The following is a 27,623-nucleotide window of genomic DNA, read 5'->3' on the forward strand; positions in this document are numbered from 1 at the left end:
ATTAGCATTAAACTGCAGGCTTAGGTATTCCAAGTAGCTCAGGAAATTTCGAGATATCTCCTCCTAAAGCGACATTAATAGGTACATGACAATTTAGTTTAGTCTGTGCATGTTGTTCAATTTCCCATTTTTTGTAACATGTAAAGAAATAAAATACAGTAGAAGTTTTAGCCGGTATCCTTATGGGGGCGCGGTGGCATGGTCGGCATGGTGCTGGCCTGTTGATGAGGAAGACCCGGGTTCAAGTCCCGGTGTGATAGAGGTTTCTTTAAAATGTGGCTGAGGGAAGTTTGCGTAGCAGGCTTTCCTTAAAACCACAAGGCCCCATACTTACACTTCAGCTCACACACACCAAGACACTTACACACACACTACTACATACATACACACATCAAGACACACACACTACTACACACACCAAGACACACACACTACTACACACACCAAGACACGTACATAGCCACAGCCACCTTCACACAGTAGACACACACACAGAGGGTGGGACAGACACACCACAGGCAGACAGAGAGGGACATATACAAAACACAGGGAGTGAGAGAGGAGGGGGTTTTATTAAAAAGTCCAATTTTGGTATACCTCCTGTGGCAAAATTGATATAGCCCCCCCTTTAATATTTTTTGGATATTTTCATTTAGCGCCCCCCAGGCCCCAGACCCACTCGGCTGAACCAAATTGTCTGGCGTCAGCTGGAACATGATATACCAGAGTTATGCCGGTCATGTGGGGGTTAATGGTGACAGTGTAGTAACTGTCAGGCTCCTATGACTCACTCAGCCGAACAAAATCGTCTGTCAGCTGCAATGGAATACTAGAGTTGTCCCAAGCACCAGAGGGTTAAGAATCTTAACCCCCTGAGTGATGCTTGGGACAACTCTAGTACCCCATTTCAGCTGACTCAGACGATTTTATTCGACTGAGTGAGTCATAGGAGCCTGACAGTGTCAATACCGTCACCATTAACCCCCTCACGACCGACATAACTCTAGCATCATGTTCCAGCTGACCCCAAACAATTTGGTTCAGCCGAGAGAGGATCCTAGGATCCTGAGAGACACTATAACATCACAAACAAAATACAAAATGCCTTCCCTCCATCTTGAACGTACTATAATTCATTTACATTAAGTAAGCTCGTATTTTCGTATTTTTGCAGCTTATTTCATGTATCTTAGTTAAAAGAAAAAAATACTACAAGCTCTGTATCTTTTCATAGCCCTTCTTCGTGACTAGCATCGTATTCTAGTTATCTATAGTTACAACTGAGCATTCAAGTTGGAGGGATCACAACTTTAAGGAATTACAGTAAACAAACAAACAAAAAGCAAGTGTCGTCCTCTTGACCTCTCGTCTTCGCAGGAATGCAGCGGTGGCGCCATCTTGTGCGTGGAATGCGTGAAGTGCAGGCTCTTGAGTGGAAGGAGCATGGAGCCAAGGGAGACTTAATAATATTCGCTAGTCAGCCAGTCTAGAAGCCTGGGACATTTCCCTGAAATAATAATAATAATAATAATAATAATAATAATAATAGAAATAGCATCAAAACCAGTCATATACATAATTCAATATCTTAGTCACTCGATCTGTCCATTCCGCCCCTTCAGTATGAGGACGCATTTCTGTAAGCTATTTTTTCTAACATGGGAGGTTCGATACGTTTGATTAAGCCTATCCATAAGACTCCTAAAGCTGAGTAAATGCCTCTGAAAGTTGCAAAATATAAAATATAAAACGTCTATATGATATAAAAACCTTTGTTCACCTCCGGGACTCGATCTGTGGCGCCTAGAACAAGTGCTGACGTCATGTTTACACTTTGCTACCTTTAGACGATTTCCTGGAGCTTAAAGAAACCCTCTCGGGATGATGGGACAGACACAATAACCCCTTCAGACAGAGAATGACTTAGTTACTTTGTTCTAGGTAACCGGACGATTTTATTCAGCTTAGGAGATCCCCTCGTTGTGAAGGGGTTGATGGTGACTGTATCTAACCCCTTCAGTACGAAATTTCTCTCCAGAGTTGAAGAAAATCGTCTGGAGGAAGAAAGATGAAAATCGAAAAAAGTGTTAATGTGGCGCGGTGTTGCTCCCGTAGTAGGGAAAAGCCACACATACGATAGAAGGGGCTCTTTACCCTGGTACGTACTCTGGCCGTAGCCGGGAGCTGATCTTTCCAACCAGAAGCAACTGAAGGGCGTACAAGGCCGCTCCTTCCCCGCCACGTATAGGGACCGTCGGCGTGGTGTTGCTCCTGTAGGGGAGAACAGCAGGAGAGGGATGCACTGGGGCAACTCTCTCTCTGGGGTGTACTAAGGCCGGAGCCTTGGGTTGCCTTACCCTCGTACACTTTATTAGGCCGTAGCCTTGGGCCTCCTGCCCTTGGGCCTCCTGCCCTAGAGGGTGTAACAATTGCCGTCAATACGGTGTTACCTGGGACTGAAGCTAGTTCAGTCCCACCCCGTTTCTGACGATGGTTGTCCCGCCCGCAAGGTAGTTGCCTTTCCCTGGTCACTTGGGGCAGTTGCGGGGAACAGGGGCCCAGGACTGTGACCCTCTTGATCGGGGTCACTAACCCCACCGTTGTATCCTCCTGGGGTGGTGGTGCGGTGGCGGCCCGGTGGTGGGGTGGTGGGTGGTGAGGTGGGAGGTCCGGCGGCGGGCACGGCGGGCATTTTAGGTAGGGTAGGGATGGGTCGGTTATGGCAGGGTAGAATAGAGGTGGGTCGATTAGGGCAGGCGAGGGTAAGCATGGGTAGGTTATGGTTGCGTTGGGGAGGGTAGGATAGGTTATGGCAGGGTAAGATAGGGCTGGGTGGTGGTGGGCTGGGTAGGGTAGGGTAGGGCTGGGTAGGGTAGGGTAGGCTGAATCAGGGTAGTGTAGGGTACAGAAGAGTGGTGGGTATAACTGCCGTTTAGTTCCGTCATATCCAACGCCTATTTCACTCAGTTATACTACACTGTCTCATCAAATTTGGGGCGATCTTCTCTACGATTTTTGTTCTTCCCCGCTTAGTTCAGTCCTTTAGTTCATTCATGACCCTTGGCTTTCCTTTTTATTTTTTTTTTTATGAGGTGGAGCGCAGGTGCACGAGGCTAGACCACCATTAGTCCAGAATATTAAAGGGTAGGCCACCAAGCTACGCCCTGATAACGTCTACACGTCAAAACATCTGTCCACCTCTGGGACTTGAACTGCGGAGCGCTGGACGCGGAGCTCCCGGTCTGCGGATGTCACTTTTACACTTTGCTAGCTTCTGACGATATCCAACAGCTTCAGAAAACCCTCTTAGGATGACGGGACAGAATCATTTAACCCTTCAGACCAAGAACGATTTATTTACTTTGTTCTAGCTGACCGCACGATTTTATTCAACTTAGGAGATCCCCTGACAGAGAAGGGGTTGATGCTGGCTGTATCTAACCCCTCAAATTCAAAATTCCTCTCCAGAGCTGAAGAAAATCGTCTGGAGAAAGAATGAAGAAAACTGAAGAAAGTGTTAGAGTGAAAAATGAGTTAGATAAGATTGGTTTGGTTAGGGCAGGGTAGGATTGGGTCTGTTATGCCAGGGTGGGGTAGGGTTGGGTCGGTTATGCCAGGGTGGGGTAGGGTTGGGTCTGTTATGCCAGGGTGGGGTAGGGTTGGGTCGGTTTTGGCAGGGTGAGGTAGGACTGGGATAGTTTTGGCAGGGTGGGGTAGGACTTGGATGGTTTTTGCAGGGTGGGGTAGGATTGGGTCGGTTATGGCAGGGTGGGGTAGGGTTGGGTCGGTCTTGGCAGGGTGGGGAAGGGACGGGTCGGTCTTGGCAGGGTGGGGTAGGGACGGGTCGGTCTTGGCAGGGTGGGGTAGGGACGGGTCGGTCTTGGCAGGGTGGGGTAGGAATGGGTCGGTCTTGGTAGGGTGGGGTAAGATCGGGTCGGTCTTTGCAGGATGGGGTAGGATTGGGTCGGATATGGCAGGGTGGGGTAAGATCGGGTCGGTTTTGGCAGGGTGGGGTAGGGACGGGTCGGTTTTGGCAGGGTGGGGTAGGGATGGGTCGGTCTTGGCGGGGTGGGGTAGAGATGGGTCGGTTTTGGCAGGGTGGGGTAGGGATGGGTCGGTCTTGGCAGGGTGGGGTAGAGATGGGTCGGTTTTGGCAGGGTGGGGTAGGATTGGGTCAGAGTTGGCAGGGTGGGGTAGGATTGGCTCTGTTTTGGCTGGGTGGGATAGGTATGGGTCGGTTTTGTCAGGGTGGGGAAGGGTTGGGTCGGTTTTGGCAGAGTATTGGTTAGGTTTCGGTTGGTTTTGGCAGGGTGGGGCAGGATTGGGTCGGTTTTGGCAGGGTGGGGTATGATTAGGTCAGTTTTGGCAGAGTGGAGTAGAACTGAGTTGGTTTTGGTAGGGTGGGGTAGGGTTTGCTCGGTTTTGGTAGAGTGGGGTAGGATTGGATCGGTTTTGGCAGGGTGGGGTAGGATTGGGTCGGTTTTGGAAGGGTGAGGTAGGATTGGGTCGGTTTGGACAGGGTAGGGTAGGTGTGGGTCGGTTTTGGCAGGGTGGGCAAGGACTGGGTCGCATTTGGCAAGGTGGGGTAGAATTGGGTTGGTTTTGGCAGAGTAGGGTAGGGTTGGGTCGGTTATGGCAGGGTAGGGTAGGATTGGGTCGGTTTTGGCCGTGTGAAGTAGGATGGGGTCGGTTTTGGCAGGGTGGGGTAAGATTGGGTCGGCTTTTGGCAGGGTGGGAAAGGATTGGTCGGGTTTGGCAGGGTGGAGTAGGACTGGGTTGGTTTTGGCAGGGTGGGGTAGGATTGTGTCGGTCTTGACAGGGTGGGGTAAGGTTGGGTTGGTTTTGGCAGTATGGGGTAGGGATGGGTCGAGTTGAGTTGGGGAGGGTAGGATAGGTTATGGCAGGGTAAGATAGGGCTGGGTGGTGGTGGACTGGGTAGGGTAGGGCTGGGTAGGGTAGTGTAGGGCTGGGTAGGGTAGGGTAGGCTGAATCAGGGTAGTGTAGGGTACAGAAGAGAGGTGGGTATAACTGCCGTTTAGTTCCGTCATATCCAACGCCTATTTCACTCAGTTATACTACACTGTCTCATCAAATTTGGGGCGATCTTCTCTACGATTTTTGTTCTTCCCCGCTTAGTTCAGTCCTTTAGTTCATTCATGACCCTTGGCTTTCCTTTTTTTTTTTTTCCTTATGAGGTGGAGCGCAGGTGCACGAGGCTAGACCACCATTAGTCCAGAATATTAAAGGGTAGGCCACCAAGCTACGCCCTGGTAACGTCTACACGTCAAAACATCTGTCCACCTCTGGGACTTGAACCGCGGAGCGCTGGACGCAGAGCTCTCGGTTTGCGGATGTCACTTTTACTCTTTGCTAGCTTCTGACGATATCCAACAGCTTCAGAAAACCCTCTTAGGATGACGGGACAGAATCATTTAATCTTTCAAGCCGAGAACAACTTATTTACATTGTCCTAGCTGACCGCATGATTTTATTCAACTTAGGAGATCCCCTGATAGAGATGGGGTTGATGATGGCAGTATTTAACCCTTCCAGTTCGAAATTTCTCTCTACTGTAGAGGTGCAGAGAATCATCCGAAGGTAGAGAGAAGAAAACAGGAAAAGTAATGTAGTGGTGAAAGGGCTGTACAGGGGAGGGTAGGTTAAAGTAGGGTAGAGTTGGGTCGGCAATGGCAGGGTAGGGTAGGGTAGGCTGAGGTAGGCTAGTGTAGGGTTGAGAAGAGTAGGGTAGGGTAAATTGAACTGAATAAGTATATACAATAAAATCTGGCGATACAACAACCAGGGTCATATGCCGCCGGACGACAACGAGAATAAAAGCACTCGAAAAGATGAAACACACACACACACACACACACACACACACACACACACACAAAATACAATTCATAATTAAAACAAGAAAAACACTAAAACACTAAGAACACTAAAACCACTGAATACTAAATTTTACACGGTAGTGCAGCTGCCTGCACCAAGCAAAGGTTTCCCCCTCCACCACAACAAGCATCCTCTCCAAGTACCAACAGAAGACTACAATCCCTCTCCTGCCCGGTGCTCAAAGAGGTAACGATGGCGCAATTCCCCAACAGTGGACACCATCAGCAAAAGCCGAAGAGTCAGGGGGACGAAGCATTTCACACAGAAAGTAGGGGTAGAGTCCTCCATTAAAAATCAATGAGAGAACCAGGAATGGCCCATTCGGAGCCAGCATAAAGCCGTCTCCCACCTGCATTCAGACCTCGGCAAATGAAGGGGCCCGTTTACCCACAAATATCACACATTTTGTTGGCCCCCACCGCATCCCACCTACTCTGCCAGTGGGAGCAAACAGTGAGTGGTTAGATGAATATCACTGAGCGAGGCAGGGGAGAGGTGAGGATGGGCGAGAGGCAGCAGCCTTTGCCAGAGCGTCAGCATGCTCATTGCCCACAATGGTACAAAACCACAAAGCAGTCCCTAGCAAGCACAGCCATTCTAAAACACTGTAGACAACAAAAGAGGATTGGACGGGAAAACACAAAATGGAGATCGGCAGGGTCGCTAAAAACTGTATAACAAACAGGAGGGAAGCTAAATATCAATTTGACTGCGAGTAAAATAGCAGTAAGTTCTGCGATAAAAGTAGATACGATGGCGGGAAGACTCCTACCACGAATGAAATCGGGAAATATAACATCCAAGCCTGTCCCCTCACGGGATTTCAATCCATCAGTACATACGAGAATCGAGACACTGTGAGAGGAAGCATGTTCTAAAAAAATAGCAAAGAGCCGCCTGTGAGGAAAGAAAGGCCCCTCTCTCAGGAAAGTAAACACACGGTTGCACCCCTGAGAGGAGCCAGGGAGCCATCCTTGGTACACGCACAGGACAAACAAGAAAGGTTGGAACATCCACATCCCCCATGGCAGCCTTCACCCTGTACCCAAACGGATGTGGATAGCGAGGATACGGCGAGGCAGACACTCCCTCCGGAACAGAGCCAACAAAATCTTCCTGAACTTTAGCAAAGACGGTGACACTAAGGACACTAGTTTGAGGCACTCCCTCCTCTTGAGGATATGAGGGAAACAAGGTGGCACCAATACGGAAAAATTCCATAATCAGTAAAGGCAACCTACCACGCAAACCAAGATGGTGACCTGCAATACCTGGCTTGTGAAACGGTAGGACAACAGCCCCCGCCAAGAAGCAGGAGTGGACGAATCTCTCCAAATTCTATTTATAAGACTCAGGAGGAAGGACACTGCTTCATCATCCAGGTACCTCAGCACTGCATGGGGAATATTATCGACTCCGGAGAAGTGTCATGACAGGGAAAGGGTAGACCAAAGTTTACAACAAGACAAAGGGATGTTGTAAGTCTCTCCGCCCCCAGAACGGATGTCCAACACCTTAATCTCCTCCACCTCCCTAAGCCTGGCAAAAACCGAAGAACGAGTATCCCTACAGGAGACCTCAGCGGTAGGATAGGGTAGGGAACGCTAGGGCAGGGTAGGCTGGGGTAGGGTAGTGTAGGGCAGAGAAAAGTAGGTTAGGATGGGTTGGTTTAGGCTAAAGTAGGACAGAATAGGAGAGGGGTAAAATGTGCCTAGTCCAGGAACGAAAAATATATCAGTTATCCATGTAACTAGCGTTTTCTATTTCGGTAGATTATTTTCTTGTCTGCCTAAAGTATCGTGATGTACGAACAATGAGATTAGATATCGAAACTGTAAGATGCGAATTAGTTACAAAGACGGTATTTTGTTTTGGCTAACGTTACATCGATACGTTCAGCTAAGAGCAACTCGGCAGAACTGAACAGTATATGACGTGCTAGATGAACGCTGTGACCGGAAAATAAATATATATGTATATATACTTCAGCATACAGTAAGCGATTTTATGTTAACTGAAGAGAAGCCACCACAGCTAATGGGTTAAGTTTACACACACACACACACACACACACACACACACACACACACACACACACACACACACACACACACACACACACGTTGCGAAAAGTTTCACTGACGAAGTGGGTGGTTACTGTCCCCCTTGAGCAAGGGGACTGGTGTGTGCGTGTGTGGTCACAGCCTTGCCCTTAGATCGGACTATATGAGCTCTCAGCTCCCTTCCGGGAGGGTAAAAGCTGACGATCACGACCATCAAGTGATCCTGACCGACCCGGTGAATTACACACACACACACACACACACACACACACACACACACACACACACACACCATTACTTGCAACTGGCTGGCCTATCATACAGCCATATCCTATATTCATGAAGTACAACACATCTTACATTTATGTAGTATGTTAAAAAAAAAAAAAAAAAAAAAAAAAAAAAAAAAAAAAAGATGGTTATATAATACAGAACTGGGAAATATGATGATGATGATGATGATGATGATGATGAGAGGGGAGTAAACAGGGTGAGATGAGGAGAATGAGAGAGATGGATGGACATAACAGTGAATGTATTATGTATATTAACCTGACAAATGCCGAAGTAAGCTGGTAAGGGTGAGGTAATATGGAGCCTGACCCTACCGTGACACCATATAATTATTGATTTATCCACCGATAGATCTATCTATCTATCTATAGCCCGACGCCCTAATCCCGCAAAGAGTGGCCGCAGACAAAACGCCTCCAAGTCGCTCTGTCACCCACCATTTGACTACCCTCCCAACTCACCCCCCTCATATACCTCTCAACTCCATCCCTCCACCTCATCCTCGGTCTACCCCTCCCTCTCCCTCCCTCCACTTCACCTACATACACCCTCTTCATTCTGTCCTTGACCTCCGCGGCAGGCAGACGTGCTTCCCAGAGCGCTTCATCACACAGTAATTTAACAACTGAGTTGAAACTGATCGGATGCACTACAAAACCAACGTCCCCTGAAATGGCTAGTGCCATGGCCATGAACGAGGGAAGGGAGGCCCCCTTGGGTGACAACGAGGAAGAAATAGATATGGATACCGGGTTTACGGAGGTCATCAGTACAAGAGAGAAGAGAAAGAGGATGATACGCGGCAGCGAGAGGGAAGCGAGTGATGAAGAAGAGGACAGAGACAACAAAAAGGTAAAGAATAAGTCGTGTGGGGTAGATGGAGGTGTTACTATACCATGTGATACGGGGAAGGCAGCTGGAGTGCAGCCGACTACACCACGTGGGTCAGGAGCAATGCCTAGCCAGGACCGTGACGAGGCCACCCCAAGGAATAGAGTGAGGCTTCTCTTCCCCACCAACACTGACCTAAATTATCACCAAAAACTACTCTGGACGGTGAAGCTTGGACTTGCATATCGACGGTTCGAGGTCCTGTTTAAGGAAGGTAGGCAGAGACCTTACGTCACAGTAGGAAGTCAGGAGGCAGTGGAGATGCTGACCACGACTGGTTTTGAGGGTGTGACACTGCAGGTTCCGGAGGAGAGGGAGAGATGCACCAAGGTTATCGTGTTTAGATATCCCATAATACTATTGCGTGAGCAATAGATCATCTAAAGTAATAATGAAACTTTATCTAGCATTAGTAAGGCCACATTTAGACTACGCAGTACAATTTTGGTGTCCTTACTATAGAATGGATATTAATTCGTTAGAAAATGTACAGAGAAGAATGACAAAAATGATACATGACGTCCGGAACCTGTCATATGAAGACAGACTGAAAAGACTAAGTCTGCATTCGCTAGAGAGGCGTAGAGTAAGGGGAGACTTAATTGAGGTGTTTAAGTGGATGAAGGGTATAAATAAGGGAGATATTAGCAAGGTACTTAAAGTGAGCATACAGGATAGAACTAGAAATAATGGTTTCAAACTAGAAAAATTCCGTTTCAGTAAGGAAATAGGTAGAAATTGGTTTGGTAATAGAGTAGTAGACGAATGGAATAAGCTACCTAGTAAAGTAGTTGCTGCCTCTTCCATTGAGAGTTTCAAGCATAGGCTAGATAAGCATATGACTAATAAGGGGTGGATATAGAATAAAGAAAATCTTATAACCAATACTAATTCATAATTTTTCCTTTTCAGGTTACACTGTGATAGTCTCTATTCTCCTTTCACACTTTCCTGTAAAATGTCCACGCCAGTTTTTCTATACGGCGTAGTGTTCTTTCTGACTTTTTCCTGCCGGCTTCGGCTGGAGGGTTTGGAGGGTGGGGGAGAGCCTTCTTCTTTGCTATCCTTATCTCATTCTAGTAGTTCAGTTACTCTTCTAGGAGCTGCCTAGCATGGGCTAACCGGCCTACTGCAGTTATCCTCTCTTCTTATGTTCTTATGTTCTAGACCCAGAATTCCTCCTGAACGACCCTAGGTTTATCTGGGCCAAGCGACACATGAACAAGGGACAGGAGAAGAACCAAGTGATTGCCCTAATGAAAGGGGACATCCCAAGGCAAGTTTTTATTCCGGGTGCTGGATACAGAAGCTTACGGCCCTACATTGAGGAACCAGCATTTTGCCTTCGCTGCAGCAGGTGGGGACACAGGGCCTGGCGCTGCCAAGAGGACACACGCTGCAGATTCTGCGCTAGGAAGCACGAGTCCAGCGAATGCGGAGAAAAAATCAAGATGGGGACACGTGTCGAACCTCGGTGCTGTAACTGTGGTGGAAACCACAATGCAAGGTCTCCTCTGTGTCCAAAAAGACCAAATTATCTGGCGCGAGGGTCCGAGGGGCAGGAAGAAAGGACAGCAGAGCAGAGGACAAGGGGAGGGAGAGAATCAACGGATGGAAGTGTTGGCCACGTGAAACAGCCCTGCCAGGTCCAGGCTGCACCAGGGAGGCAGGCGTGGGTGGGAAGGCGACACGTGTATGGGGAAGGTGGTGAGGCAGAGTGGCCGCTCCTGAGGAATGCCTCGACGGGTCCCAGGGACGAGCTGTGTGATGGCGACATAGCCCCACCTGCCAGCAGCGCAGGTCACACCTCACCCCCACATCCTAGTCACGTGGTCACCCCATCCCTCACAACAACACAACCTAACACCAATACTCAGCAGGGAAATGGTGAGTTAATCATATACATAAAAGAACTGGGCAGAAAACTAGAAGCACTAGAAAAGAAAGTTAATAAACTTATGAACCCGACAGAAAATGCTGAATACAATAGTGAGAGCACAGACAACATAGTAAACAGCAACAGTGAGAGTGAACACGCCAAAAAGTCTCCAGAGCGTAAAATTGTAATAAGGGGAAAAGAGAAAACGCTCAAAACTCACAAGGTTCTGACCAGTGGTGTTGCAGGTATAGGAAGGGTTTTGGAAACGTGCCAGGATGATGAGAAAAAGTGTAAAGTGTTTAAAGGTTGGCTGGAACTGCATAAACATATGGACAAGTTCTCCAAGGAATTAGAGGAAATATCAAATATGGTATTAGAGACACCTATGGATAATGGGTCCCTGCGAACTTAGGGTAATATCTTGGAACGTGAATGGATTGAAAAATAGAATTACAGACCTTCACTATTATATTTTAAATCACTGTATAGATGTGATACTCCTTCAGGAGACGGGGGATAGGGATGGCAATCTGTTTAAACTCGGTGGATATACAAAGTATCAACTTATGGCGGGTGATGGTATACGGGGTGTATCTACATACGTAAGAAATTCCATTCCATCGGAGCTGTTAGAGTGTCCCCACAGGAGTGAAGGTGTGGAGTCAGTTTCCGTCAAAATTTATCTGAGTGAGGGTGTGCTGAACGTAATTAACCTGTATGTTTCTAAAAATTGCTTTGCCGTTAGCTCTCTGCCTGATACTGTTTTTAGTGAAGTGACCTTAGTAGCTGGGGACCTTAATGCTCGTCACAAAGATTTGGAGACAGAGGGAAAGACCAATACTAATGGCGTGAGATTTAGACAGTTTATATTAGATTACCCTGAATCCAAAGTACTGGGGACACAGGAGGCGACACATATCAAGGGAGGGAGATTAGACTACGCTGTGATTCTAAATGGTCAGGGTCTAGAGGGAAAATGTGAAATTGCACCAGACTTGCTAAGTGATCACTTCTCCCTTGTTATCACTATACCACTGGGAAAACGAAAAATCACACATAGCAGAAAACGATTAACACTACCCAAAGATAAAGTTGATTTCTTTATTGATGGTGTGCGGGAATGGTATAGTGGCTATCATCCGAGCAGTGTAGACCAGTTTTACGAAGACCTAGTTAAGGTTATTAACGAATTACTCAATCATAAAAGGCGCGTGAAGAAAAATTGCTCATACCATACAGACAAATACTATAACAATAAAGAATTAAAACAACTGTCGCAAATGATGAGACTGCAGTTCCGGTCTAGCAGCCGTAGGAGGATCACTGCCGTCTAAGTGAAACTTGGCTAGCGGAACCCCTAGACTTTCCCAGCTATGCCCGACCAGCGATCTACTGCCACCGTCTACGACCCGTTGAGGGGGGCATCCAGCAGTAGTTCTAAGCCGCCGGGAGTCACGAAGATCACAGGTGCGGTGGTGTGGTTCAACGTGAAGTCTGGGTACGGCTTCATCAAGCGCCGGGACACCGGTGCTGATGTTTTCGTGCACAGACCCGGGATCGTTGCACCTAACCCCCGACACTTTTGGCGCTCTCTTGGCGAGGGTGAGGCTGTGGAGTTTCGGCTCCGTCAGTCACCCAAGGGTCCCGAGGCTACGGATGTCACTGGGCCGGGAGGTGCTGCTGTGCAGGGCTCTGCCCATGCACGGCGGCGCCCCACGGCCCAGAGACGCCAGTCTCGTGATCCTGGGTGTTCTGGGGAGACTAATCTCCTGGTCTCGATGTGCGTCGCTACGGCACAGGCTTTTTGTGGGGGTGACAAGGCTCTGTTGCACGTTCTCCTCCCTCAGATCTTTGAGGAGAACGGGCTACCAAGACTTGTCATCCCCCAGAGCTTTGTCGGAGACGCATATTCAGCCCCTCGTCCAGATCGTCGTCCCCGGCGGCCTCCTGCGCAGCCCAAGTCCCGGCCACCTCCACCTCGGCCCCGCTGCACACCGCGCAAACGGCTGTGCCTGGACGGACCCCTCAACAGGGCGACTGGCTCGTCTGTCTCTCCCCCTACCGACCCGGCACCGATCACGGCCATGGAGCTTGACACCATCACCACCGTTGCTGAGATCCACTCCTTGCCGTCTGCAGCCGAGGGGGAAAGGGCTGCCGTCCCCGTTTCGCCCGACCACCGCGACGTCGAGGGCCCTTCCTTCCCCGTTTCTCCACCTGCTGCTGAGGGAGTGGATCTCACAACTTCCGCCACCGATCCGCCGCCTGCAAGCCCCTCACCTGCCCTTGTTCTGCCATCCTCTGCTGAGTCCGACGATGCTGCGTGTACTCGTGAGCTCCTCGCCGCCAGGCTCGAACGCGGCATAACTCTAGCTCTTAGCCGGGTCCTTCAAGACTCCCCATTAGGCGTTCCACCTCGCCTTAGGGACTCGGGGGAGCTAGAGTTGTACGAGGATATAGATCGCGACTCCGAGTACACCGACATCTCGGACTCTGATGGGCAGACTTGAGGTGCTTTTTTTGCCCAGCAGCTCTTCTGCTTCCTTCCGCCTGCTGCCCCGTCGTGCTCGTCGATCATCGGGCAGCCGTTTTTCACCACCGACCATCGCACCTTCCCCTGCCCCTGCCGCCTTCCCCTCGTCCTTCAGCCTGCTGTTCCCGCTTTGCTCTGAATCGAGAGCTTGATTCCGCCTTTTCCCTGACGGGCTCTCTGTTTGCCCGTGCCCCTACATGTGCGGGGCGAATATCCACACACACACACACACACACACACACACACACACACACACACACGATGAGACTGGCTCACAGAAAATGGGTGCAAATGGGTAGGGGTGACGCAAGCAAAGCCGCAATGAAGGAACTGGCCCAGATTTGTAGTCAGGCCAAAAGGGAAGTAAGGGGGGAGTATTGGGAACGCTTCACTAACAGGATAGGCAACAGTAAGAGCATAACCGAAATTTGGAAAGAAGTTAACAAAGTAAGAGGGAGAAAGGTGAAAAACGTAGCACACCCACACCCAGAAAAATTAGCTGAAGACTTAATGAAGTTGTGGGCATCTGCGGCGAGCAGTGAATGCCTGCCACACGACGTGAGGGAGGCATTAGAGGCATGGCAGGACAATAGGAGAAGCTTCATTGTTACTGCGTTAAACACCGAAGACATGACAGGCACAGACATAACCAGGGATGAGCTACTGCGTGCAGTTAAAAATGGAAGGTCTACAGCTCCTGGTGAGGATGGAATTAGGTATGAGATAATTAACTGCCTGGCCAGCATGGAGGACGGCCCGCTGTTAGACTTGTATAATATGAGTCTCAGGGAGGGCAGAATACCGAGAGCATGGAAAAAAGCAATTATCATCCCTGTCCCCAAAGCGACTGGAGGAAACAGACCAGTCTCACTAACATCATGCTTTTCAAAAATGATGGAAAGAATCATGTTAGAGAGAATAATATTCCTCATAGGTGACATGCTTAGTGTGAATCTGTATGGCTTTATGAAAGGTAAAGGGACAAAAGACGCCGTCATTAAGTGCCTTTCTAGCGATACTGACTACTGCAGGGTATTCATTGACCTCAAGGGTGCATTCGATAAGGCCAATGGAGAAGTAATTTTATATGAATTAGCTAGCTTGGGGGTAAGGGGAAGATTGCTGCACTGGGTGGGGGATTATCTCTTTGGGCGGCGGGCCCAGGTGTGGACCCAAGGGACACTCTCCCGGGAAAAGCATCTAGAGCAGTGGTTCCCAAACTTTTTCTGGTCGTTACCCACTTTTCATACATGATCCTTGTCCATGGCCCCCCTTCCCCAACCATAACCCATGACTACAGTGACTGTCTACACTACAGTCCTACACTCATCATGTCCATATAAAAATCACTCTAGCAAATCCTGTAATTTTATTGATTCCATTTGTTATTTTCTCTTTTGTTAAGTATTAATAAAGAAATGTGTATTTTGTCTTAGCTGAATCTTATATAATTATTGAAATGGTACTAAAGGAATAATAAAATGCACATTTAAAAAATCCATACTTAGAGTAATTAAAAATTGCATTATTGCGAAAAGCTGATTCAGCAATTAAAAAAAAAATCACTGGATTGAAAAAGTGTATTAATCGCACTTGATCTGATCTTTGAATCTTACAATGATAACTTTATAATTCTGAAGTGATATGCTATCATAGTGAGTCATAATTATCTGCCACAACCATGGCCTTCAATTGCGACACACCCACCTCCTGCCAGACCATTTGCTTCTGAACATTCATGCCAGGTTCATTTTTCCTTCATTTGAATCCCCATTCCACTCAGTGTGAAGGGTGTTGTTGCAGATTATCAACAAGCATCTTGATTCTTGGTTTTGTTTCTGTGTAACCTGTGTAAGTTCTCTCCACTGACTACCTACTCGCTAAACTCCTTCGGTTCAGGTTATGGCCCCCAGTTTGGGAACCACTGATCTAGAGCTTGGTACACCACAGGGAGGAGTCCTAAGCCCATTACTTTTCAATCTTTTAATGAACAAAGTGGCGCGTGAAAACCTGGGTTTCGGGGTCAGTGCAGTAATCTATGCCGACGACATCATGATACAGTCCAAAACTTTTGATGTTATGCAAACTGCACTGAACAGGTTCGGCAACCTGATCAAAAGTCTGGGTCTTGTAATTAACGAGAGTAAGACAAAGTTCCAGTGCCGTGCGTTAGGGGAAAAACATTTAGTAATTAATGGCAAAAACATCGAGAGGGTGAGAATTTACAAGTACCTAGGTATGTATGTCGGCTACACAGCAGACTGTAAAGATGCCGAGATGACCCACATAATAACGCAATGCAAGGCACGATTGCAGCCCTTGAGATCAATGGCCTATAGTGGTGCAGGGGTGGGTGTACCAGTACTAAAAATGATGTACCTCACTACTGTCAGATCGGTATTAGAGTACGCAAGCCCAGTCCTCTCTTGCCTTGGTGAAGGAAGGCTGGAAAAACTTGAAAAAATCCAGAATGCCGCAATGAGAATCATACTTAGCTGCCCAAGGAACACCATGATAGATGTCATGAGACTTGAGCTAAATTTGCAGAGTGTAAAAAATAGAATTCAGGAAGACAATGTGGCGGCTGCAATAAGACACATGCGGTCAGAAAGCGGACTGGGACTCCGTAACAGCATCAAAGATGTTGTTAACGGAACCAGAACCTTCTGGAGGCAAGGCAAGAATGGCTATGTGAAAGACCTTGCGAGGAACGTACTCAAATACGAGGTACAAAACTTCTGTGAGGAGATACCGCAGGCACCTAGGCCTCCACCCTGGGAAGAGGAAGAGGTAAAGGTGAGCATATCTCCACTACAGAAAAAGAAAGAATGTTATGCTGTAGGTGTGTTAAGGACACATGCACAAAACCAAATAAATAAACTCTACAATGAAAACACTGCTCACGTCTACTGCGATGGTTCGGTCAGAGAGGATGGCAGAGCAGGGTGTGGGATCGTAATATTAGATAAAGCAGACAGTGCATGTGTACAGAGCGAAATAAATTTTAGAATAAGCAACAACGTGTCTTCCACTCAGGCAGAGCTATATGCAATATTATACGGCCTCAGGGAGATCACAGGAGGTGAAGGAGACGTGTGCTTCTTCGTAGACAGCCGAGGAGCACTGGAGTCCCTTAAGAGCACAGCACCTGCACTGGCAGACGTAGTCTTCCAGTGTAGAGCTGTCCTGCATCAGCTCAAGCAATCGGGTAGATTCATATCATTCACATGGATACCATCCCATGTTGGAATACCAGGGAACGAAAGAGCTGATGAACTAGCCAAGAGTGCAGCAGAAAAAGAAGACATAGATGTAGTATGCCAACTAACCTTGAAACAGATTAAAACTATAATAAGAACACAACAAGGTCAAGAGGAAAATCAGAGAATGGAGCAGCAACATTCTAGTAGTGAAACTATGTATCACTATACTAACGTTGCTCTGAGAACCCACTTCACATATGGAAAATATAGAAATAAGTGGAAAGATTCTGTATGCACTAGACTGAGGTTAGGCTATAAATATCTGTGGCAGCTTGGAGTGGATACGCCAGATCATAAAACGTGCTGCAGACTGTGTAATGAACCCAGAGCCCACACCCTGCAACACTATGTACTTCACTGCTCAAAATTAGCGCAGTTTAGAAATCCTGCTGTAGACTCAGTGACCGAACAAGTCGTTTGGATGTTTAATAACGATAAAATAGGAAGTATACTGAATTGTCAAAACATCAAACACATACTTAAGTAGACATTGCTATATTGTGATGTAAGAGTAACTGAACAAAATATCTGAGTAGGGTGAAGAGTACATTATGCTCTTATGTAATATCTCAGAGCAGGGTGAAAAGTACATTATGTTCTTATGTTAGTATGTAATATCTCGGAGTAGGGTGAAGAGTAGCTCAGCGTCCTCATCCTTTTGAGGTGATAATGTAATATATAGATATACCTGTATACGTATATGTATGTATAACTGTTTGTCTCAATAAACTGTCTAAATTCTAAAAATACACCCTCTTAGTCAGTCTTTCATTCTCCATTCTCTCCACATGTCCAAACCACCTCAGTGTATTTCTCCTAATCTTCTCAACCACATCCACATCCACCCCACAACGTTCCTCCACTTCTTCATTCGTCAACCTGTCCCTCCATGTCACTCCACATGCTCCTCTCAAGTAACTCATTTCCACTGCTCTCACTCCTGACTTGTTCCCCTCTTGCAAGGTCCACGCCTCGCTTCCATACGTCAGGGTAGGGATCACAATACTATCATGCAGTGACTTCTTAACTTCCATACTCACCTCCCTATTTCTCATCACTGCTTTCAGTGAACCAACAACCTTCCTTCCCTGCTGTACCCTTTCACGCACTTCATCCCCCAAAGTTCCATCCTAACTCATCACACTACCCAAGTACTTGAATGCACTCACATTCTCCATATCCTCACCATCCAACCTCACTGCACACTCTGTGACTTCATTCCTCTCAAACACCATAACTTTACTTTTGTTTACATTAACTTTCAGCATCCTCCTCCTACACACAGTCCCAAATTCATTCACCAAACCTTGCAACTCCCATTCATCTTCACTCAACAATACTGTATCATCAGCAAACAGCAACACCGGAATCTTCCAAATCTCACCCTCATTCATTAGAGCCACCCCCACATCCACTGCCCTACCCTGCACCTCCTTCACAACCCCATCCATGTATATATTAAACAGCCATGGAGACATCACACAACCCTGTTTCAGTCCCACATTGAGATCAAAGAACTCACTCAGCTCACCATCCACTCGCACCGTAGCCCTAGCTCCTTCGTACATACTCTTCACAGCATTCAACAATTTCCTCTCCACCCCATATATTCTTAATACCTTCCACATACCTTGCCTATCTATTCTGTCATAAGCTATCTCCAAGTCCATGAAGGCAGCATACACTTTCTTTCCCTTCTCTAGATACTTCTCCACTAAACATCTTAGAACAATTATCTGATCTACACACCCTTTTCCCTTCCTAAATCCCCCTTGTTCTTCTCCAACTAGCTCCTCTGTCATATGCCTAACCCTATCAATGAGTATTCTACCATATATTTTACCAGTCACACTAAGAAGGCAAATACCCCTATGGTTACCACATACTTCTCTCTCCCATTTCCTTTGTATAAAGGAACAATTATACCTGATTTCCAGTCCTCTGGAACCCTTCCCTCTTCCCAAGCCAATCTACACAACTTGCATATCCACTCCACAACAATCTCACCCCCATACCTAAGCATTTCACCACACACTCCATCAATCCCTGGGGCCTTTCCCATCTTGATCTTCTTCATTGCTTCCACTACTTCCGCCCTACTGATCTCTTCTTCCCTCCTCTCATCTCTCCTTCTCCCAGCCATTCCCCAACCACTTATACTCGCATTGCTCTCATTCTCTACATTCAACAAATCCTCAAAGTGCTCCTTCCATCTCCTCAGTTTCTCTCTCTTCTCCACCAACAATCTATTATTCCTATCTTTCACTCCCCTACTATTTCCCCTTTCACACTGCCTTACTTTCTTTACCTCCTTCCAAAACAATTTCTTACTCTCCCTCCATTTCACACTCAGATTCCTCCCAAACTCTTCATCCACTTTCTTCTTACTCTCCTTCACCAGTCTCTTAACCTCCCTTCTCCTGCTCACATATACCTCTCTCTTCTCTCTCTCATCTTCTCCCCTACCTCTACTCGCCAACCATTCACCATATGCCTTCTTCTTTTGTTCCACAGCTCGTTTCACCTCATCATTCCACCATGCTGTCCCTTGCACACCCTTGCATCTCCTCCTCACTCCACAAACCGCCTCACACGCTGCGCCTATCTCTTCCGTGAATATCTTACATACGTCTTCCACCCCTTCCATCTGCTCTAGCTCATACCTTCCCAATCTTTCTTCCACTATGCTCTTATACTCTGCCATTTTCTCACTATCTTGCAATTTCTCCACTCTTCTCACAGGAGCTGCTTCCTCCTGTCTTCCCCTTCGTCTCCTCAACCACTTTCTTTGCAGCTCTACCTTGGCCATCACTAAGTGATGGTCCGAGACTCCATTCCCCCACCCTCTCCACACTCTTGCATCCAACACTTGTCTTCTCATTCGCTCATCCACACACACGTAGTCTATCATTGCCTTTCGTTCAACAAGTTCACCATCCATCCTCCTCATTACTCTCCATGTATACCGGTGGATCATCTTATGACGAAAGTAGGTGTTGGCTATTGCCAACCCCTTACAATAATAATAATAATAATAATAATAATAATAATAATAATAATAATAAAAGACAATAGATTCAAACAGAAAAGACTGGAATAGAACCATCATCATCATCAACATCATAAGAACAACAGAAAGTAAATCTCTCTCTCTCTCTCTCACTAGCCTTGCTAAAATGCTTCAAAGAGTGGCAGAAGCACAACACCAAAGAAGACACACTGAAATGAAGGTTTGCATATTTAACTCCCTCTTACATCTCTCTCTGTCTTTCTATCTATCCCTTTCTCTCTCTATCTATCTACCAATCTGTCTACCTCACCTCAAGCTCCGGCAGAACCTTCCCTAGTGCTTCAAAGAGAGGCAGGAGCACAAAACCAATGAAGGAGCACTGAAATGAATGTCTGTATATTCTCTCTCTCTCTCTCTTAGGTCTCTCTCTGTCTATCTCTCTCTCTCTCACACTCTATCTATCTATCAATCTATTTACCTCACCTCAAGCTCCGGCAGAACCTTCCCTAGTGCTTCAAAGAGAGGCAGGAGCACAAAACCAATGAAGGAGCACTGAGATGATGGTTTTGTTACTTTGTCCCTATCCATAAACGGAGAGACAGGCAGCCCTTCCAACTTCTCGAGGTCACTTTGGTTGAAGAATTCCTGTTGAAAGAATGGCAATATAAGTATCAGTGTTTTTAGAAGCTATTACAAGTTTCTGTTTATCTATCTATCTATAGCCAGACGCCTTAATCCTGTAAGGGGTCGCCACAAAAAATTGCTTCCATGTTGCCCTGTCCTCTTCCATTTTATTGCCCTCCCCCAAACTTACACTCCCCCCTCTCATATACCCCTCTACTCCATCCCACCATCTCATCCTCAGTCTCCCCCTTCCTCTTCCCCCCTCCACTTCACTCACATACACTCTCCTTGTTAGTCTCTTAGTCTCCATCCCCCAACTTACACTGCCCCCTCTCATATACCCCTCTACTACATCCCTCCATCTCATCCTCGGTCTCCCCTTCCTTTCCCCCCCTCAACCTCACTCACATACTCTCCTAGTTAGTCTCTTACTTAGTAAAAGGATCTTGAGATGGTCTGGCCAAGAGGTGTGAATGGGGAATGAATGACAAAGAAAGTGTATGTGAGAGTGGTGCAGGGGAGAGAGGGAGACCAAGGATGAGATGGAGGTTTTGATCTAGTCCTCATTACCAACACAACATAGTACAGTACAGAGTATCTAGTACCAGTATATGGAATGAGGTCACACAGTGTTACCTCAGGGATAATAGACTGAATAGGGAGGCTGCCAGAGACTGAGCAGCATGGATAGCCACTAAGAGGTGACCAAGGCCGATGCATGTAAGCACGCTGAGGCAGGCTGCCAGAGATCAAGCAGCATGGAGAGCTGCCATTAGGTGACCAAGGCTGACGAATGCATGTTGGAGCCTTTATAAATGATATGATACAGTAGGTTCCTTGGACAACAGGAAATAATTTGGCTTGTCACTCAGTGCAGAGTCACCTGAGGGCTGCATTACATTGAGTGAATGGATGATAGGCACTTCCACCTCGGGGGAAAAAAAAAAAAAAAGGAATAAACAGAACACTACCTGCATAAGCCATCACCTACAAAGACAAAGAATTAACTTACAAACCATTACCTGCATGAGACACTCCAGCCAGGGCTGGGCAATGTCCAGCGGCCGCGCTTCATTGCTGATGTCTGCTACCTTGATCAGCACCATGGACAGCTGGGCAGGATATTAAAACCAGTATTAACACTCTCAGGCTTCTATAATCCCTCTTAGAGTAATAAAATATCTGGGATTAGCTAAAATAAAATGCTAGAGTTGTCCTGAGCATACATAATCAATCAGTCAATCCATCTATCTATCTATCTATACCCTGATGCCATAATCCAGTAAGGGGTGGCCACAAATAAATCGCCTCCATGTTGCCCTGTCCCTTGCCATTTCACTGCCCTCCCCCCAGCTTACATCCCCCTCTCTCACTGCCATCCATCTACCACCTTACCATAAGAGCCTCTGTGGTACCAGTATTCACCTACTTAGCCTCTGAAGACTCACCTCTGGCACGTAAACCCTATTGGGCCACATCTGGATGGGGCACAGTAATCCACTAAACCACCAGGGATTCATCTGGTTGTATGACATCTGATAATCACCCCTTTACAGTCAAGCATTTTTCTTTTCACATAGTGCTGTGTCACCTTAAGGCAGCACTACATTGGGTGAGTGGATAGTAGTTGCCCCTACCTACCACTATTCCTATGACTAACTCTCAGACCATTTTGCACTAGCTGGAATTAAATACTTGAGGCTGCCAGAGATCAGGCAGCATGGAGAGCTGCTGCCATTAGGTGACCAAGGTCGTTTCGTTTTTCTTTTCGTTCTTGAAGGTTCCAACATGCTTGCATGCATCAGCCTCGGTCACCCGATGGCAGCTCTCCACACTGCTGGATCTCTGGCATCTTTCCTATTCAGTCCCTTATCCCTGAGGTCACACTCAATGACCTCATCCAAGGTCTTTTTCAGTATACCTCTCGCAACCCTATCCCTAACATTAACACTTCTCACTTTCTGCACCCAGTTATCATCCCCCATCCTCTCCACATGCCCAAACCATCTCAATCTACCTCTCCTTATCACAACACCAATACACTCCAGTCTCATCCTATCTCTCAACTCTTCCATCGTAAACCTAGGCCCCCCAAGCCTCGCACTAAAGGACACATTGCACATCCACCTAATCATTGTCATTTCTGTACGTCTGAGCCTGCGAATATCCTCTTCCTTTACTGCCCAAGTCTCACTGCCGTACAGAATTACACTCCTAACACATGCCCATCACAGGGCAACGTAGGATTGGATGATGGATGGATGGATGGACACATGCCGCATACAAAGATCCCTTAGCACAGAGAGAGAGCCCTTTCAATGTCAGGAGAGGCAACAGCTCTCTGAACTTCCAACCACTTCTCACTCTAGCCACAGAGCTAGCTCCAGCCCCACCTCCAGTATATAACATGTCTCCTGAATAAAAACTTCTTCCACACACTCAAGAGACTCACCAGCAAGCTCAATCCTTTCATGCCTGACAATCTCCACCTGCTCTCTGCAACACACTGTACACATGAAATCAGCATTATCTCGCAGTCTACCTCTAATACCACTACATCTCTTATGCACCCACTTATCACAAACACTGCACAAGATGGAAATACTTCCCACCCCCTTGTGGCAAATTGCACATGGCCACCCTCCCTCTACTCTGACAGTACTGCCACCAGCCCTAGATACCATTACCTTTGTTTTATCTGCATTTACTCTTAATCCCTTGTGCTCCATACCATCTCTCCACTTCCTAAATCTTTCCTCTGTCTCCCTTTCATTTTCTGCAGTCAACACCAAATCAAATCATTAGCACACATCTACAGGAGTCCCTTTCAGAAGTAACGAGAGAGGGCTTCAAGTACCATAATAAACAAGGGGATCAAAACTGACCCCTGATGCACACTAATATTCACGGAAAACTCATTACTCAAATCTCTATTCACCCTTACCTGGGTGCGAGCACCCACATACACAGCCATAACCACCCTAACCAGCCACTCCTCGATCCCAAGCTTTCTCACTGTCCACTTCACCACCTGTCAAGGGACTCTGTCAAAGGCCTTCTCCATATCAACAAAAACAAAGTACAGATCCCTTTTCTTTCCTAAACATTTTTCCTGAAGCTGTCAAACAATGAATATGGCATCTGTGGTCCCCCTGCCTGGCATAAACACAAACTGCATCTCATCAATATTCACTCTTTCTCTAATCATACCTTCTAGAACTTTCTCCATTACCTTCATTATCTGATCTAAAAGCTTCGTGCCTCTATAATTTCCTCCTTCCAGGGCATTACCCTTCCCCTTGTACACATTTACAATTACACTCTGAGGACAACATACTCACACATAATCGTATTTATCAAGAAAGCAACTAACCCCACTCCTATATCTCCTGAGGCTTTCAACATTTTAGCAGTTAACCCAGCCACTCCCGCTGCCTTCCCCACCGGCATCCTGCCTATTGCCCTGCTCACAGTTGCAGCGTCCAAGGCGAATGGCCACACACACACAAGTACATTGTTGGCTTCATAAATGATATGACAAATGATACAACCAGTTATACCTACCATGAGGGGGCAAAAAGTCAAAATCAACTACAGTCTATAAGTACAAGGTTAACATGGGCCCGATTCTTGAAATCAAACTCCTCAATGATCTCTTTAAAGTCGGACAGAATCTCATTGTGCCGCGCCATGTCCGTCGCCAGGATGCAGCGGATCATCCCTTCACGAATTTTCTTGTAGTCCTCGGCCGACACGTTTCTGTGGATTAAAATGGTTTTGTGTGAGCTGGAATGGGGTAAGGGAGTTGTCCTTACCATAAGAGGGTTTGTAGTATCTGTAATTACTAAAAACTTGGACTAGAATACTCATCCGTGGTCTCCCCTTCCCTCCCCTCCCCCTCCACCTCACTCAGATACACTCTCCTAGTCAGTCTCTCATTCTCCATCCTGTCTACATGGCCAGACCAACTCAAAATATTTCTCCCAATATTTTCAAACACATACTTCCCCACGTCATTCCTCCATCTCATCTTCGGTCTCCCCCTCCCCATCTCCCTCCCTCCTCTCCATCTCACTCACTCTCCTAGTCAGTCTCTCATTCTCCGTCCTCTCAATACACCCACCTGAATATGTTGCATTCGTGTTGCTCCAAAACAGTGAATGCAACGGAGCAGTGATGGTTTTGAAGCGGTGATATGTCATTGTATCGCAGGGCTAATTCTGTTTTGGCGTTGATCTGTGGGCAAAATGAATCTATTAAGTGGTGCTGTGAATCTATCTGTGTATCTATCTATCTATCTGTCCATCTATCTATCCATCTGACTGTCTATCTATCTATCTATTTTTCTAACAGTACAGTATATCTATCTATCTATATTTAACACTACAATATATCAATCTATCTACTACACACCTCTTTTTATATATCCCTTAAGGTGCATTGTCTATACTGTAATTTAAAACTCAGGCCAAATATAAATAAACAATACAATGCTTCCCTTACCTGGTAGATGTTGTTAAATCCAGGATGGTCAAGGTCGTGGCATATGCAGGATGTAAGGAGAATTAACACATCTAAATCGCCTAGTCTTTCCTGCAATCCACAACGCCACACCATACCATACATCTGTCAAGAAATCATCATCATCAACATCATTGTCATCACCATCATTATCACTATCATCATCATTTTCATCACCACTATCATCATCATCATCATCATCATCATCTTAGGACAGGATGAGGTATGACAAAGAGAAAAACAACAATAATAAGAATCATCATCATCATCATCTAATATTGTGTTGCCCCACAAGGAGCGTAGGAGCCCAGGGCTAGGCAAGTTGGTCCTGACATTTAAGATGAGAGTGAAAAGCCTCGCTCATCCCTGAGTGGCATTACGTGAGCAACAAACCCCCAACCACCCCTTGGATATAAACCTGCGAAGGCTCAATCCGATTGGGGAGCCTTAATTACCCACTAAACCACCAGGCACCATAATTTGGTTATATGGTTACCACCCAGCATAGTAAATGGTTTCCTGGTGTACACGAAACTATTTGGTTTGTCACTCAGTGTAGAGTCACCCACAGGCAGAAGGAAGAGGAAAGAACGAAGGAAAAAAGAAAGAAGAGGATGGGAGGAAAGAAGGAAGAGAGGAAAGGGAAGTCACCTGAGAGCAGCACTGCATCGAGTAAGTGGATGATGAGTGACCCCACCTACCACTATATAATAATAATAACAATAATGAAAATCTACGACAAAGATAGGACCCACTTACCATCTGAGTGACACAGAAGGCATGTTCGAAGTTGTGAAAGGGGACTTGGTTGTAACAGTGGTTGACGCGGCACAGAAAATAACGCAGCATCTCAATCTCTGTGCCGAACTTGGATAGCAGGCCTAGATCTGTATACCTGTGGAGGGGAGAAATTGGTAGAGTACTTATCTATCTATCTGTCTATCTATCTTTGTCTGTCTATCACCTAACTATAGCCAGACGTCTTAATTCCGTAAGGGGTGGCCACAAACAAAATGCCTCCATGTCACCCTGTCCCATTTCCCTGCCCTCCCCCCAACTTACATCCCTCTCTCTCATATACCTCTCTACTCCATCCCTCATCTCATCCCCAGTCTCCCCCTCCCTCTTTCCAACTCTCTCACACACGCTCTTTCTAGTTAGTCTCTCACTCTCCATCCCCCCAACTTACACCCCCCTCTCTCATATACCTCTCTACTCCATCCCTCATCTCATCCCCAGTCTCCCCCTCCCTCTTCCCCCCCTCCAACTCTCTCACACACACTCTTTCTAGTTAGTCTCTCACTCTCCCCCTCTCTCATATAACTCTCTGCTTCATCCCTTCATTGCACCCACAATCTTCCCCTCCCTCTCTCCTCCCCCTTCAACCTCATTCACATACTCTCCTAGTTAGTCTGTCACTCACTAAGTTCGGTTTAATAAGGATCAACAGCATTTAAGAGGACCTTATCTTATATACAGTATATATATTTACACAGTAGAATGCATGTATACTCTCTCTCTCTCTTGTTCCTTCCAATTCAACTTTGGTCTCATAAACTCACATTTTCTCTCTTCCCTTCCCATCCTCTCTGTCTCTCTCATTCCTGCCAATTCATTTTCTCTCTTCCCTTCCCATCCTCTTAATTCCTCTCTCCTTCCCACCTCTCTCTCTCACATGTGTTGCAGCAGCAGTAATATTTGCGACTCTTGCCACACCCAACTGTTGACAGAAGGTAGTCGTAGTAGCTCTTGTGTTTCCGCCTCCACCACACCATCACTGCCCAGAGAGAGAGAAAATTAGAGACAGCAACAAAAATAATGTAAATCATCATCATCATCATCATCATCATCATCACCATTATCTTCATCTTCTCATCATCGTTATCTTCATTGTCATTGTCATCATCATCATTGTTATCTTCATCATTTTCATCATTATCATTGTCTTTGTCATCATCATCATCATCATCGTTATCTTCGTCATCGTTATCTTCATCATCATCATCTCATCATTATTTCTTCACAATACATTGATGACCAATGCAAATACCACACATTCCACTATCTATCTATCTATCTATTGCCAGACACCTTAATACTGTAAGGGGTGGCCACAAATAAATCGACTCCACGTCACCTTATCCCGCCAACTGACATCCTCATCTCTCATATATACCCACTCCAGCCCTCATCTCATCCTTGGTCTCTCTCTCTCTCCTCTCCCTTCCACAGACAGACAGATAGATAGATAGTTGGAGTCTTCATAAACAATACAAATATGGCACTAGTCACGAAGAAGTGCTTGTCAAGAAACCATACTGACTTTTTCTGCCACTGAGCTACAAAAGTATGAAACTCTGGGCCAAGTTAAGGCAGAAGGAATATAGTAAGGTCTGTGGTTTATGAGGCTAGCGAACTGACATGAGATCCAAGCTGGCTGGATGAATGTTGTGAGAAGAGCATGATCAAGGATTTGACACCCCTTTTAATGTGACAGTATCCGTATTAACTCTATCGGATATGTTTATGTGAAGCTACAGAATATGGTGAATGTTTTTGGTGTATCAGATAGAGCCAGGATTCCAGGGGCTTGAATGATGAGTGAATGGAAGCATGGCCCATTGGACTGGGTAAACTTGGGCTGTCT

The 27,623-nt window shown here is 46.5% G+C and overlaps 1 protein-coding gene across 1 annotated transcript; it reads right to left on the minus strand.

Annotated features, from left to right (window-relative positions):
• Positions 1 to 1,473: 1,473 nt before the first annotated feature.
• Positions 1,474 to 27,133, minus strand: LOC145389820 (high affinity cGMP-specific 3',5'-cyclic phosphodiesterase 9A-like). The gene is made up of 9 exons (XM_080264961.1): positions 27,114 to 27,133; positions 26,652 to 26,753; positions 25,736 to 25,871; positions 24,959 to 25,081; positions 24,579 to 24,691; positions 24,064 to 24,214; positions 21,478 to 21,567; positions 20,310 to 20,476; positions 1,474 to 1,507 (listed from the first exon to the last, which is right to left on the minus strand). The coding sequence occupies exons 1-9, from the start codon at positions 27,131 to 27,133 to the stop codon at positions 1,474 to 1,476; spliced, it is 936 nt and encodes a 311-aa protein (XP_080121087.1).
• Between the last annotated feature and the right edge of the window lie 490 nt (positions 27,134 to 27,623).

Source organism: Coenobita brevimanus, unplaced genomic scaffold, assembly GCF_032717465.1.
Source record: "Coenobita brevimanus isolate Jiangsu-jjx unplaced genomic scaffold, ASM3271746v2 jjx.HiC_scaffold_2386, whole genome shotgun sequence".
Lineage (NCBI taxonomy): Eukaryota > Metazoa > Arthropoda > Malacostraca > Decapoda > Coenobitidae > Coenobita > Coenobita brevimanus.